At 39.4% G+C, this 15,199-nt stretch overlaps 1 protein-coding gene across 1 annotated transcript in view; it reads left to right on the top strand.

Annotated features, from left to right (window-relative positions):
* LOC121295800 (gamma-aminobutyric acid receptor subunit alpha-3-like) overlaps nucleotides 1-5,282 on the top strand; it is a 152,960-nt gene extending 147,678 nt beyond the window's left edge. The window contains exon 10 of the mRNA XM_041220856.1: nucleotides 913-5,282. Coding sequence (XP_041076790.1) covers nucleotides 913-1,239 — 327 coding nt within the window. The 3' untranslated portion in view covers nucleotides 1,240-5,282. The remainder of the gene's footprint in view (nucleotides 1-912) is intronic.
* Nucleotides 5,283-15,199: the final 9,917 nt, after the last annotated feature.

Genomic DNA, 15,199 nt, shown 5'->3' with positions numbered 1-15,199 from the left:
AAAATCCTATATTCCGATATTCTTGTCCCCTGACACCAGGTACACCAGAGTGCAAACATTAACCTACCCCCCTGCAACACATTTGTTCTATGTGGTATGTTATGGTGATATACTTCTTACATTCCCTAGGACACTGCAGATTTATTCTCTGATCTTAATGCTGTCCGCATGCTGCACTTTTTAAGTGGCCCCAATGTATTTATTGGAGCTAAGAGCACTTCATTCATGTTAAAGAACTAGATCCATCACCAGCGACATGTTCTAAGAGTGTGTGTTGAAACCTAATGCAGTGTGTTGTTAACACATCCTGGGAGGCAGGCACAGAAACTGTTAGAGAGAAATAAATTTAGTTTGACAAGCAATGGGCAGTGGGGGCTGCAAATCGCCAGAGCTCTCGCTTTTGTGAACATGGCGTTTCAGCTGATTCTACAGCTTAGACCAGGGTCGACCTACAAAAAATGTGAAGCGATCTGTCAGATTCCAGCCTAAAACTGTTTGTGAAGCTTCAGCCAGGGGAGGTAAAGAAAGACCTTGTCAAAGGGGGCTGGGGTCAGTAGAAGGGCAGCCATGGGTGTCAGCTCTGCTGAAAGCAGTCCCCAGGACCATGTGTATCCCCAGCATCTGAGTAACTCCAGTATTGCTTTACAATGAGTTGGGATTTGGTATGAATTGTTTCACCTGGAGTAGAAAGTGACTCCCTTTTGTACTTGTCTACATGTTTCTTGGTCAGGTAAGTGGACAGAAAAAAGGTGAATAAACACATTAACTTTACATTGATGTATGAAAAAAGACGGCATAGGTGTGCACAACTACAACCTTGATTATGACATCCCTCCCTTAGTCCCAGCACCCAATTACAGAATGTCCAAATAAAATATTTTAAAATTCTTGATTTTTCTTTTTATATTTTAGAAGAAGGATTCAGCACCACTTTCAAAGAAAGCCAATAACACATACAATATTGTTGGGACAACCTACGCCATCAACATAGCTAAAGATCCAGGCCTACCTACGATTTCAAAGAGCGCAGCCACAGCAGCTACCACAGCAGCTCCTGTCAAAATCCCTCAAATGGAAGAAAGTCCCCCGGAAAGCAACAAAGCCTACAACAGTGTCAGCAAAGTGGACAAGATGTCCCGCATTATATTCCCTGTGCTTTTTGCCATTTTTAATTTGGTTTACTGGGCATCCTATGTCAACAGAGAGCCAATCATTAAAGGGTTAAGCCCTAGTAAATGAATTTGCCTACAAACGGTCAGGTTTTGTTGTCAAAAAAATGATTTTTTTTTCTTCTTCTGTGTACCGCTAAAACTGTTCACGAGAGTTGTTTAAACATTCTCCTTTATTCTCTATGGGAAAATTATATCTTGTCACAAATTACTGTGATTCTATCAAAGCACGTTAAAGAGAAAAGTCAGCTTAGTTATTTCCTAGGTTTCATTTGCTTGTAAACAACAGTTCAACAGCGGGATTCAGTCAAGTTTCCTGCATTGCATTAAGCATAGCTAGAGTTCTACAACAGAAGTATTATATACAGTACGTAGTCTTTTCAAGCAATATTATCTGCTATATATAATAATCATAAAAAACTGATACGTTAACAAGTTAGACTATAAATAGAGACTGACATACAAAAAAAAAATATTTGTTTTAGCAGAACAGCTAATATCCTGATGATGCATACTGTATTATAGTGTTGCATATTTGCTTATCTCATTGCATCCGTGTTTGATCTGCCTATTTGATGGTAGTTTCCCTTTAAAGTAAAATTGCATTCGGCAGGCATTTTGTATGTTGAGGTTCCTTAGCAATAGCCAGCGCAGGAACTGATTTTGTTGGTGATTCATTGTGGCAGCCCAGAGACTGTCAACATACAGTTTCTACACTTCAATATGTTATTCCTTTTAGCCTGCACCACTGTACTGGCAGAGGATATAGGAGACAATAGCTCCCAATTCAACCTGCATCATTATTTTCAACCGAAATTTTATTTTTTTAAATAATTAACTACATTTATCAAATAAAGTAGAAACATAGTAGCACACATACAAGTTTACCAGTAGAGTATACATGAAAAGTGACTTCTTCAGTCATCAAGAAGTCCTGTCCCCATGGTCTGAATAGTAGACCAGCTGAATAGACTCTGCCTCGGTGGGAAGCATGAACACAACCTGTACAAAACTTGTATCTTTACTTGAGGACAACACTTGACCTTAATTGTTTTTGTTTTTAATGAGAAAACTGATCTTTGGCCGAATGAGTTTGCCTGACCATTATGAGGTCTATGGCTTTATCCCTTTCTTTAGCTTGCATGTTCAGTGGGAGACTTCATGTGGGAGTGTTTTCTTTAAAGACTGGATATTTTGGCATCTCCGTCTGATTGTTCATTGATACAATGCCCCAGTGGGTCCCAAGTGGCTCACCTAGTGAGTGCAGGGCGAGACATGCAATCCCAGTTCAAATCTTTTTGCTGATCTTGGCAGGGGACCCACACGGATCACTGCGTTAGATATTGCAGTAGGTTTATTTGGGGATGGTTCATCTTATGCTGCAGTGACCCCTACTGGTTAGACGCACAAGTCCAAGTGGAGACTAACCAGGCTTGGCCTGATTCCAGAGGTCAGTAGTTTGGTAGCTTCTGTTACTTGGGTTTGGCTCGAGAGTAAAGACAGAGGTGATCCATGTGGGCTACCTCAGTGAAGCTACATTTGGGCATTTCAATATAGCGTAGGAAAACAGTGGTAAGATGTGCTAAAAAATGTATAAAAAAAATAATACAATTTCTCGTTACTGTTAAAGTGTAAGCAAAACAAGCCCAATCAGACAAACCCATTTCTGGTAAGAAGTTATGTTAGTAGTCCCAGTGTGTCATATTTACAAGAAAAACCTTAAGTCTATCATTTATATACTCTGGTTACTCAAATCCATGTCTAAAAAAAACATCCAAGCACATACTGCATTAGTCCACTTTTTACTTCAACTATTCAAAGTTTTTACAGTTTTTTCTACAGTGCCTCATATGTTTTGTATGTATGATGTTTTCTTACATATTTATGAAGGTTGCTACTTCACAAGCCCATGATGAAAATACTAACTGTATAGATGTTTCATGTAAAATGTTATCAGCATACAAAAACACTAACATATTCTAATATACTCTATAGTGCATAGAAGACTACACTATGGTAAAATGTAATAAACGTTCACCCAGGAATTGTATTCTTGTGTAATAGTTTGGGACACTGCTTTAATTAGCTGTAATAGAGGGTGAGCCTTTCCCAGAATGTTCTGAAGTTCTGTTCCCCTTCCGGGTGGTCGACAGTCTTCCATGGTCGAGGGCCCTGGTTGACGTCTGCTGGATATTGTCCATAACTTCCAAACAATCAAATTTATAAGCAGACAATATACGAATACCACCACCACAGGCTGAGGTATTAGTCATGAAAGCGTTATGCCAAAACATTTGACCTATTTCAGTAGTCTTGGATCTTGTAAGTTAAGATCTTAATGTAATTTCTTCAGATCTTTTTTGAAAGCAGTCAGCGATTCTCACAATGAGAGAAAACCCTAAAGACATTGATAGACACCTTGTGAAAACACTGTCTACAAAACAAGAAGACAGGAACATAACCATATCTCTGGGAACATAAAGCCTAAGATAACACTTTAGATTACAAGGCATACATTACCATGTAATAACATGCTAATAACCGGGTGAATAAATACCAGTGGTAAATGGTGGTGGAATACGTTTATAATGACCTGTGCCATGGGGCTACCGTACAGTGTTATAACTGTGTAATAAGATGTTCACAAGGCCATTTCCGTATCATTGCATAATAGTTATCTACTGTAGTAAGAGCAGGAATTGGTAACTACCCAGTTAATATAAAGGAATTCTACAGCTATGCAGGCCCTGTAATAATCTAAAGTCCTGCCTAAAGCTTTATCTTGTGTAATGGTTCCCAGTGCCTGAACGACTGCTGTGCTGCTGCTGCGTTAAGGGAGCATGGCTCTTTTTGAGCAGTGGTAGCAATCTATGAGAGCCAAAGTATCCTTTCGTCTTGTAAAGAAACACACAGGGAAAGTGATAGAAGTGCAATTTGTGGATACAGCTGACATTGGGGTTGCCTTGTATTGGTTTGTGTTTTGTGCAACCATATAGTTCTGTGTAAACCAGCTACATTAACCACCACTAGTGACAAACAAAACAAAATAATCATTAAACATTTAGGCCAGCAGCAGGTTAATGCATGACAATCCTATTGATTTTTATATCTGTAAATAATGATTTTAGTTAAAAGTCCCCTGATGAAAAGGAATTATTTCTCATTTTGCTTAGATTTGGAGTGTTAGCATTCCAGTGTTAAATGCAGGTTCCACATTGAGAAGCCTTTGGCGATTTTGAAGAACATGTTTATATTGGAATACACTAGTGACTGGCATGTAACCCTTTTCTAACGAGTGTCCAGCCCTTAACATTGTAAAATATGTTTAAGACACTTTTATTTCAGATGTTTGGGATTGTTCAGTGTTTATTTCCAAAATGAAAAATGTAGAGGTAATATAGTGGGCGAACGCAAAAAAACTGTAATATCAGGAATATTTCAGGGCTAGAACACACCATTAAAACATATTTGTAGAGCTGCAGCTATGTAGAGCTGCAGCTATGTTGTCTACTTTGAAGAAATTGAAAAAAACTACAAAAAAATGTTTTGATAAATCCAGCAATGCTTGTGTAAAAACTGAATGGAAATAAACAGCCTTAAATGTGTTTTAATTAGGGGAGGACACCGATATAGATATTTTGATATGTTATCAACATCATTCGATATCAATAATAATTTCCATATCGCGATATCGTGGGATAAAAAAAAAATTCACGTACTCTCGCAGAGACATATTTTTTATTGCTAATACTGCTAAAAATACAAAAGTAGTATAATCAAGTTTATTTTATATTACCATACAACAAACCCTCTACATACCAATCGTTGTTAGTCTCATAGGCACACATAAAGTATTATTTTACCGTTTTATTCTATTGATTGGCGTTTTTCTTTTTCTAAGAACTTGATTAATTCATTTATTTCAAACATTCAATAGCTATAAATCAAGAAAAACACCAAATTCACAACCTGTGTACCCTCTCGTATGTCCTACCCCCGCTTCTTCACCTGTTTCCTCTCACTGGCCAATGCCTTACCGCAGGGCTACCCATCCTGGTCCTGGAGGGCCGCTGTCCCTCCTGGTTTTTGTTCCAACTGTATTCTAAATTACTTAATTGGGCAAATTAAGTGCTTATTAGATGCTTAATTAGTCCAATTAATCAATTTAGTGTACAAAATCCAGGACAGACAGCGGCCCTCCAGGACCATGGTTGAGTAGCCCTGCCTTACCAGAAACTGGTACGCACATCAACTAATTAAGAAACAGGACCATCTTTTTTGAAGGATTACACACCTTAAAACAAACTTAGTACAAAAAAAATACTAAACAGGAAAATCGGCTTAAATAATTTGATATACTGTATGTATATATCATTTTTTTTCTTCCATTCAGAATGTGCTCACAAGGTACCAAATGCTATTTGCATGCTGCATTAATAATAATAATAATAATAATAATAATAATAATAATAATAATAATAATAATAATAATATAAAAATAATCTTTATTTATAGAGCTCCTTTCATACCACAAGGTAAAATCAGAAAATAAGTTAACAAAGCACAGAAAAATTCCATTAAAATTAATAAAACAGCATCAATTGATCAATAAAAATTAAGTAGGTTAAAATAAGTTAAAATGCACACACATACATGTAGACAAATACATACATAAACATACAAACACACACACACACACACATATATATAAGGTCAAAAAGCTAAATTATAAAAATAGGTCTTAAGCCTAGATTTAAAAGTAGCTACTGTAGGTGTACCCCTGACATGGTTGGGGAGAGAGTTCCACAACTTCGGAGCCCGAAGCTAAAAAGCAACCTTTCCTTTCCTCTTGAGCCTCACCCTCGGAATACAGAGAAGGACACTTTCAGGCGACCTCAGTGTATGCCGAGGCTATTAAAGAGACAACAACTCTGAGATCTAATCTGGTGTCATTCCATTTAATGTTTTAAATGTAAGCAATAGAATTTTAAAATTAATTTGATATTTCACTGGAAGCCAGTGCAGAGAAGCAAGCACAGGAGGATATGTGCTCTCTTGTTGGTTCTGGTAAGCCTTAATAAAGCTTAGTTAGTACGTCCAGAAAAAAGAGCGTTACAGTAGTCCAGTCTTTTCAGCAACAGAAATGATTTAATTTTGGCAATGTTTCTTAGATGATAAAAAAAAACATACTTTTGTAATCTTTTTAATATGTGACTCAAAACTTAAGGCAGAATAAAAAATAACAGCCAAATTTCTCACTTCAGACTTCAAATTAGGAGTTAAATCCCCCAAATATATTTTTGATAAGTCAATTTGATGCTGAGAACCTACTATCAACGCTACTTTTTTATCAGAGTTTAATTGCAGAAAATTTAAGGACATCCAAGTTTTGATGTCAGTGATACACTCAGGTAAAGCTGATGTTGTGGTAATGTCACCAGGTTTCACAGAGATGTGTAACAGTGAAAATGTACTCCACTCTGTCTAGGCCCACCCATCCCTTAAGACGATCAATTAACTAAGCACTATCGGGATTATTTAGAGATATGCGCAGGCATCACTGAGGTTCATTGCATTTTTTCCATGCGATTACTTACACCTTTGTTAATGATTTTTTTAAATGTGAACTTTCGGTATTATAAATGAGATGTACTTTTAAAACATCAAAACATATCAAATACAACATTGAGCATAACACCATGCTAAATACTTTTAGACGTGTCGTGCATTTATACACAGAGAAGATTAAATTACTTCCGGATTGGCTAGCCTGTGCAGAGAAGTATAGAAATATACAGGTTTTGAGGTGGCTGATGATGGCATGGATTAGAAAAACAACACAATAAGATATGTTACAGTAAGTTATTGCTTTTCTTTTGTAAATATCTGTTAACGTCTATATGTATATATGTTTCATATTACAATTGTGTTATTTTTTTTGGTGTTTAGGAAGACTTTGATATTATCGAAATACGTGCACGATATTGATATACAATTTTCCTATCGATTCCCACCCCTAGTGCCCACCCCTAGTTTTAATGCAATAATAGAACTCTGTAGAAGTATTGGTGCAGATCATGTTGCCTGCTTCTTCGTTTTAACATTTCCCAAAAAAACAGCCCCCCCCCCCCCCCCCCCCCCCCCCCAATATATTTAAAAAAAAACCTGAATAAATCACAATTCCAAAAAACTACTGAGCAAAACTATTGAACACAACTATTGGTTTCAGAGCCCCTGATTAGAACTGCTGTTAATTTAGGTAGGGTAATCCAAGATTAGTGTCAACCTGGGGCTGTGAAACCAGCCATAAGGGTTTGGTTTCCAGTATTATTGGATCTCTTAAAATAGTACTGCTTGCCATTTTCTTTGAAATGAAACTATATTACCTAGGTTCAAGATCAGCAGCATGTAGTACTGAGGAAATAGACACTGTTTTCTGTGCTGCCGTTTTTCACTCTTGTGTGAAAGAACACATACATGCAAATAAATAGTTGCTTTATATTAAAAAAAAAAAAAAAAAATAAAAAAAAGTGGATGTCTAATTGGGAAATGTATTGATAAAATGGCACTAAGGTGACTGGCTGAGAAATGACTGACTGAGAGAAATAGTTAATAGTGGGTTCCACTTTCACTGCTCCAACTATGCATCTCAAAACCAAAATCTTCAGGAGTGCCAAACGACATGCACTATAGGTAAGGCTTCTCCTCCTGTGACAGCCTTAGAGTTTTCATCATGTAACCCGTGCTTTAAATACACATGCCGTGTTAGTCATTGGTGTCCAAATCAAAGCCTTTCAGACAAAGAAAGGATGTGTAGTATGTCCAGGTATAGAGAACTGGGGATAGGCTTTTATTAAATGCATACTATAGCACACCTACTGCAAACTCATGGTGTGAGTTTAGGGGGTTCGATTCAATCAAAAAATACAGCGTCACCTTCTTTACCTCTTCCTGAGATTCAATCAAACTGCCAGAAGCAGACGGACATATCTCTGTATCCCAAACAATCTGCCGCTCTGATTGCCGCGGACTTCTTGAGTGTTAATAGGGTGTTTTTATTAAAAAAGGATTCAGGATCTTTTTTTCTTTTGCCATGTAAATGTGATATTCTAATAATCACTGAATTAAATAGAGAGATACATGTCTGCTCAACTGAGGGGTACTCCTGCTGTAGTTTGGGTTTATGTGGCAGGGACAGGGTTCATACTCCCTATCCCTGGACCCCTGTAAAAAAGCTGTCAGGCTAAACTGGAAAGTTACTGTATAAAGGAGGGGCTGGGAGATAGCTCCCCGGTTCAAGGTGAGCATATGCTTACTGTATGTACTGTATCTTACAACACACATGCTAGGGTGTGTGTGTGTGCTGAAATACATTTTTATTGCTCGTTAGTTTGAAAATAAAAACACACCTGACCTTCAGCTGCCCTGTCTCACCCCACCCCTGCCCCTTATTTTCATATTTTGTGATTGAATCCACTTCTCTGAACCAGGTCTTATAGCACTCCTATATCTACAGGGGTGTTAGGATTTCTTTATTCAATTCAGGCCTTTCAGTATCTGTTCACATGCTCGCTGGATTTGTACTATATATTCAAAGTTTAATATTCAAGCCAGTCCACCTGACACAAGCTTGATTTAACCTGTAATTTACTTTACATTTACAAGCTTAAAAAAAACATTATTTAATTCTGAGTGCAAAACTATTAGCCTACATATCCAGGACTGTTTGATTTTGTTTTAAGCAATCCACAGTTAATTGCATTTTCTGTTTTTGTTGTTGTTTTGTTGTTGTTGTGTTACAGTGTTATTGTCATTATGTTTTCAAGTGAATTGCTCTGAAGAAATTTCAGATTTAAGTGTTTTCCTCTTCCGTTTCTCTGTTCTGTTTATTGGTTAATGAATGTAAACAGTGTGTACAGTATGTTGTTTTACCATGCATAATGTTTTGAATTTCCACTGTACTTTCAATAAAAAAAGATACTTCAATGGGTTATTCATTTGTACCTGCTTACACTGTTTAGCTGTTTAGGTCACAACATGGCATAGACTCCTTGCTACAGTGGCACCTGCTTGACATGCACCCACTACCATGCCTTTTTCAAGTGCTGTTCAATCTCTCTCTCTCTCTCTCTCTCTCTCTCTCTCTCTCTCTCTCTCTCTCTCTCTCTCTATATATATATATATATATATACACACACACACACACATATATATATATATATATATATATATATATATATATATATATATATATATATATATATATATATATATATATACTTATCTACACACCATACTCCACACTGTTAAGGGGAAAAAATGTTTTATTGAGAAAAAATATATATATTAAAAATACAAAACTGAAATATCATAATTGGATAAGTCTCCACCCCCCTATGTTAATACTTGGTGAAAAAACCTTTGGCAGCAATTACAGCTGTGAGTCTGTTGAGATAGGTCTGTACCAACTTTGCACACCTAGATTTGGCAATATTTGACCATTCTTCTTTACAAAACTGTTCAAGCTCAGTCAAGTTCCTTGGGGAGCATTGATGGACAGCAATCTTCAAGTTATGCCACAAATTTTCAGTTGGATTTAGGTCGAGGCTCTGACTGGGCCACTCAAGTACATTTACCTTTTTGTTTCTTAGCTACTCCAGTGTAGCTTTGGCTGTGTACTTTGAGTCGTTCTCATGCTGAAAGGTGAACTTCCGCCCTAGTTTCAGCTTTCTTGCATAGGGCAGCAGGTTTTCCTGAAGGACTTCTCTATACTTTGCTCCATTCATTTTCCTTTCTGTCCTGAGAGGTTCCCCAGTTCCTGTTGATGAGAAACATCCCCATAACATGATGCTGCCACCAGCATGCTTCACAATAGGGATAGTGTTCCTTGGGTGATCTGCTGTGTTAGGTGTGTGCCAGACATAACGCTTTGAATTTAGGCCAAAAAGTTCCATTTTAGTTTCGTCAGACCGCAAAACTTTTTGCCACATGGCTACAGAATCTCCTGAGTGTTTTTTTGAACACTTCAAATGGGATTCAAGGTGGGCTTTCTTGAGTAATGGCTTCCTTCTTGCCACCCTACCATATAGGCCAGATTTGTGGAGTGCTTGCGATATTGTTGTCACATGCACACTTTGACCAGTCTTGGACATAAAAGCCTGCTCAGTTGTAGTTGGCAAAAGTAGTTAAGTTTTTTGCAAGTATAAAATAAAAACAAAAATACAGAAGGTTATTCAGAAAGCATACAAAGCACCGAATCATTGAGCAATTCAAACCTAGTATCCCTGGTGAAGTGATCGACAGCTCATAAACAGAGTGAGTGCCCAGTAAATGGAAGTGCGGCTGACAGTCATCCCCTTTGTCAGGCTTGGAGCAATCCTCTCCGTTATTCTCCCAATGGACGAATTTCTGACAAGGCAGTTGAAAGGATGGTCGGGTTTCCCAGTTAATCATTCTACTCAAGCTTGAATGCCATTATCATTACTAAAAAGCAAAGATTTGCATTAAACAAGGAGATGACAGGATAATTAACAGAATTTAATGTCCCTTGCGTGAGGTTCAATGGAACAATTGCTCAGAGGTATCGGCTTTATTCATTTCTGTTTCTAAATCTCTGCTTTCAAAGTCCTCATTCCCCGTTGTTCATTAAAAGTGGGGTAAGTAATGTGGAGTTGTCATTGGCAATATACTCGTCCCCTTGGTGCTTTCCCTGCTTAGTTTCTATTACTTCATCTCTCTTTCAGTAATTTGCCCAGACACCCCTCCTCCTCTGGAATTTGATTCTTTTGAAAGATTCTTGTAATATCTCTTTTGATACATTTTCCTCAGTGAAACACAGAGTAGGTTTCCATTTCAGATGAGCATATCTGAGCCCCTGCTATGATTGAACATATTGAAGGTCTCTCATCTTATTTGTTTAAGGAGACTCCCCAATATTATTTCCGTCCATAACCATGACAAAGTATTTTAAAAAAATACAGTGGAGTCCTTATCAGCAATCTTTTAAAATTGTATTCTGACCTCTTATTAGCTTTAGATAGTGAAAACAAAAAATCAAATGATCAACAGGAATTTGTCAAGATGTGCTCCATGATAACTGCTAATATTTTTACACATGCATGCACACAGACACACACACACAGACAAACAGACACATACAGACACACGCATACAGCCACGCACACACAGAGATACATACACAGACAAATAGACGCACACACACAGACAAACAAGCACATACAAACAGACACACACAGACACACGCATGCACACATGCACACAGACATGCACACAGACAGATGCACACAGACACACGCGCACACAGACAAACGAACACACACAGACACATACACACACACAGACCTAAAGGAAATCCTTTTATATTACAGACCTTGAACCAAACCTCTGATAAATTCACTTTCTCTCCAATTCCTTAAACATTCACAGTGGAAGATGACAGGATACATGAGTTCAGCCAGTCCTGCAACGGTGTCATATTTATTCCATTGCTGTAAGAGAAGTAGTAAAGGTTGTTGATTTTGACTGACATTAATACGAGAAGAGCCGCTCACACCTCTCTGCCTCTATATGCTCAGCACCAGGTAAGCAGGCACCCAGAGTGTGACACTTAACTGTGAAATATAAAATTAGCACTCATCTGCTGCATACTGCAGAGCTAATCGTGATGGGACCTGAAGGTCTGAGAGCCACTTAGTCATTGTTCAGAGTCTCCCAGGGGTAAAGACAAGGTAAAGACTTTCTGTCTTGAATATAAAAGCTTTATGATTCATGTAAATGAAATCGCATTCAGCAGTTTCCTCAAACATGAAGTCTGAAGAAAAGTAGTCACAGATGCTGCATCCACTTTGTAACCAGCAAGCTTTTTTCAATAACGCACCACCTTGAGCATCATAGCCATATATTAGAGACGGTCTAAAAAATTAAGCAAAGCAGCGGTTCTGGCAGGGAATTCACTTTAACCTTAGATCAAATCATGTTAACATCAAGCATATTTTAGGTGCTTCAAATACCAGATCAAATCGTCAGTCGAATAGTTATTAGCTTATTCGTCCTTCGATGCACAAAAGGGATGCAACTCTTAGGTCTAATGGATTTAAAACATTTTACACATAGATATCAAACAAAATCACAGAAAATATGAACAAAAATACAAATCAAAGTTTTCAGTATGAAACTTGAAACACTATCAAAATGAAAACATTACAAAGTTAGTATCGGGTATGACATCCCTGAGCATTAACACAATCCTGGCAGCATTGACGATTGGTCCCACGGATGTTTTATTGGACTTAGGTCAGAAGAAAAAACTGGCTACGGCAAGACCTTGACATTGTTTTATTGAAGTCATGCAATTGTAATCCTAGCACTGTGTGGTCTTGCATTGTCCTGCTGGAAAATCGACACGTCCATTGCTTTGGAGGAAAGGAAAAACTGTTGCTCAAGGACTTCGTCAATGTACCGCTGAGCAGTAAGGATGCCCTCAATCTGCACCAAAGGTGTTCTTGTGTTAAAGGAGATTCCTTCCCACTTCATCAGACTTCCACCGCCCCACCAATTGGCTTGAACAATGCAGCAGTCATCATAATGCTCACCACGACGTCTCCACATGCGTCTTCCGTCAGATCAGCCAAGGGAAAAACGGCATTCATCGGTGAACAAAACACTCCACCACTCTCTCTGCAGCCACCTCAGATGTTCTCTGGCTCTCAGAGATGGTGATTTTGCCTCTCAGCTGTCAATATGTTACCCTTGAACGGCCTCCGAGCAAGCAAATCACTTTCATGTAGACTGTGAGCTCCAGTCATTCTGCTGATGCGCTGGTTATTTCTTCCTGGAATTTCTCGTGCTGTAGCCACTGCAGTCTGAAAAAGATTATGCAGATGGATCAAACGGATGTGATGGTCCTGGGCCGGTGATGACCCTCTGCCTTCCAGTATGTGGCCTGTCCCTCACAGAGCCTGTTTCCTGGATTCTCTGCACTAGTCTGTTGATTGTTGAAGCAGAACATCTCATTCTCCGGGCAACTTCTCTCACAGACAAACTGCCTTCAATCATGCCAATAGCAATCAGGCGATCTTCATTACTCAAGTGGGGCATGGTCACTTTCGTTGTTCTTGCTGTAACTAAAATCATGTCTTTTCGAACACTGAGCACCTGGCATTTTTATGAAATCACATGACTTGAGCTCAGTATTTTGTTATCCCAAGGAACAATACTACTCAACAATCAACAAACCTATCTGCTCACTATTTAAAATGTACATAACATCATATATGTGCCCAATGAGCTACTGATGTAAAACGTAGACTGTTGCATTTTCATTATGCATCTCTCTCTCTCTCTCTCTCTCTCTCTCTCTCTCTCTCTCTCTCTCTCTCTCTCTCTCTCTCGTGGAGGACTGTGGGAAGGGCTTGCAGAGAGGTGGAACGCTGGTGCGGTAGGACCGGGAAATTTAAAACTTTATTTATTTATCTATATATCTATTTATTTATTTATTTATTTATTTTGTTTGTTTGATAGTTACTTAGTTGTTCTTTTTGTGTGTTTGTTTGTTCGTAGGTTAGTGGTGTGTGTGTGTTTGTTTGTTTGTTTGTTTGTTTGTAGGGTGTTTGGAGATCCCGTTATGGGGTCTCGTTCAGGAGGGCTGGGGGCTCTCACCCGCCGACACGGGGTCCGTTGCCTGCCTGACCCTGGGGTTTCGGTGGAGGAGTGCCTGCTGGCAGTAGGAGAGGTGGTGGGGTTTGAAAATATTATGTTGGCGTCAAGAATGAATAAAGCGCTAGTAATATTTTTAGTGGAGGTGTCTCTGGTACACAAGCTGGTAGAGGAAGGATTTACAGTGAAAGGTGAATTTGTTCAGGTTTCCCCTCTAGTAACCCCGGTTACGAAAGTTATTATTTCTAATGTGCCTCCGTTTTTAAAAAATGAGCAATTAGAAAAGAATTTAGCTCGTTTTGGTAAACTGGTGTCCCCGATTAAGGGAATCCCGCTGGGGTGCAAAAATAACAGTGTTAGGCACGTCATGTCGTTTAGAAGGCAGGCGTTTGTCTTACTAAATGATCCTAACCAAGTCATTAATGTTGCCTGGAATTTTAACGTGGAAGGGATGAATTGTGTAGTTTTTGTCAGTTCCGAAACGATGAGATGTTTTTACTGTGGAGAACAGGGACACCAGAGGAAAGCCTGCCCGAGAAAGGAGGCTAGAGCGGAGACAGGGCAGGATCAGGGCGATGCTGGCGGGGAGGAAGTCGGGGGTGTTGGGGGTGAGTGGGAGGAAGAGTCGGCTCCCCCAGCGCAGCCGCAAAGCGAGCCCATGCTGACCGAAGAGGGGGTGATCCAGAAGGAAACCGGAGCAGAACCACCAACACCACGGCCTCGCACAAAGAGACCCAGCCGCAGCCTGTCACTGACGGGTTCGGAGGATAATACCGCTACTACTGAGAATGGTGAAGAATCATTCAAGGTAGTAGCGAAAAAGACACGAATTCAGCGGAAGGCTGCAGAGCTGCCGGATGGCAGAGCGCAGCCAGTGCAGAACTCCGAACCCGTGCAGACAGGGAGACTGCGGGCTCCAGGCGGGGCGTCAGTCCCTCCCAACGCGGAGGAGGAGAGCACAGCGCAGGGTGAGCCAGACGCGGTGCAAGACTCTCCGCTAGCTGAATCTCAGCCGCCTGAAATAGTGCCGGCTGTAGCAGAGACCGGTGTCGAGGAGTCGGAGGGAGCTGCGGAGGAACGGATTCTCGGGGGCGAGCGAGAGGACAGCGCGGATGAGATGGAGGGGGAGCTCTCTGACTCCTCGCTTATCTCAGACATCCCTGATAGCCAACCCGTCAGTAAGAAAAAGTTATACACGCTTGAGCAGGTAAATGATTTTATGATAGAAACAAAAGGGAAAAGGGGAGTAGAAATAGAGAGTTTTTTCCCTGATCTAAGGTTATTTCTCCACTCCGCTCACGTTATAACAAGGAAAGCCACAATAGAAGAATTTGATCAGCCAAAACGTTATAGAT

Source organism: Polyodon spathula, chromosome 20, assembly GCF_017654505.1.
Source record: "Polyodon spathula isolate WHYD16114869_AA chromosome 20, ASM1765450v1, whole genome shotgun sequence".
NCBI classification, from domain to species: Eukaryota; Metazoa; Chordata; class Actinopteri; order Acipenseriformes; family Polyodontidae; genus Polyodon; species Polyodon spathula.
Note: the sequence above shows the minus strand (reverse complement) of the source record. Positions and strands in the feature narration are given on the sequence as shown.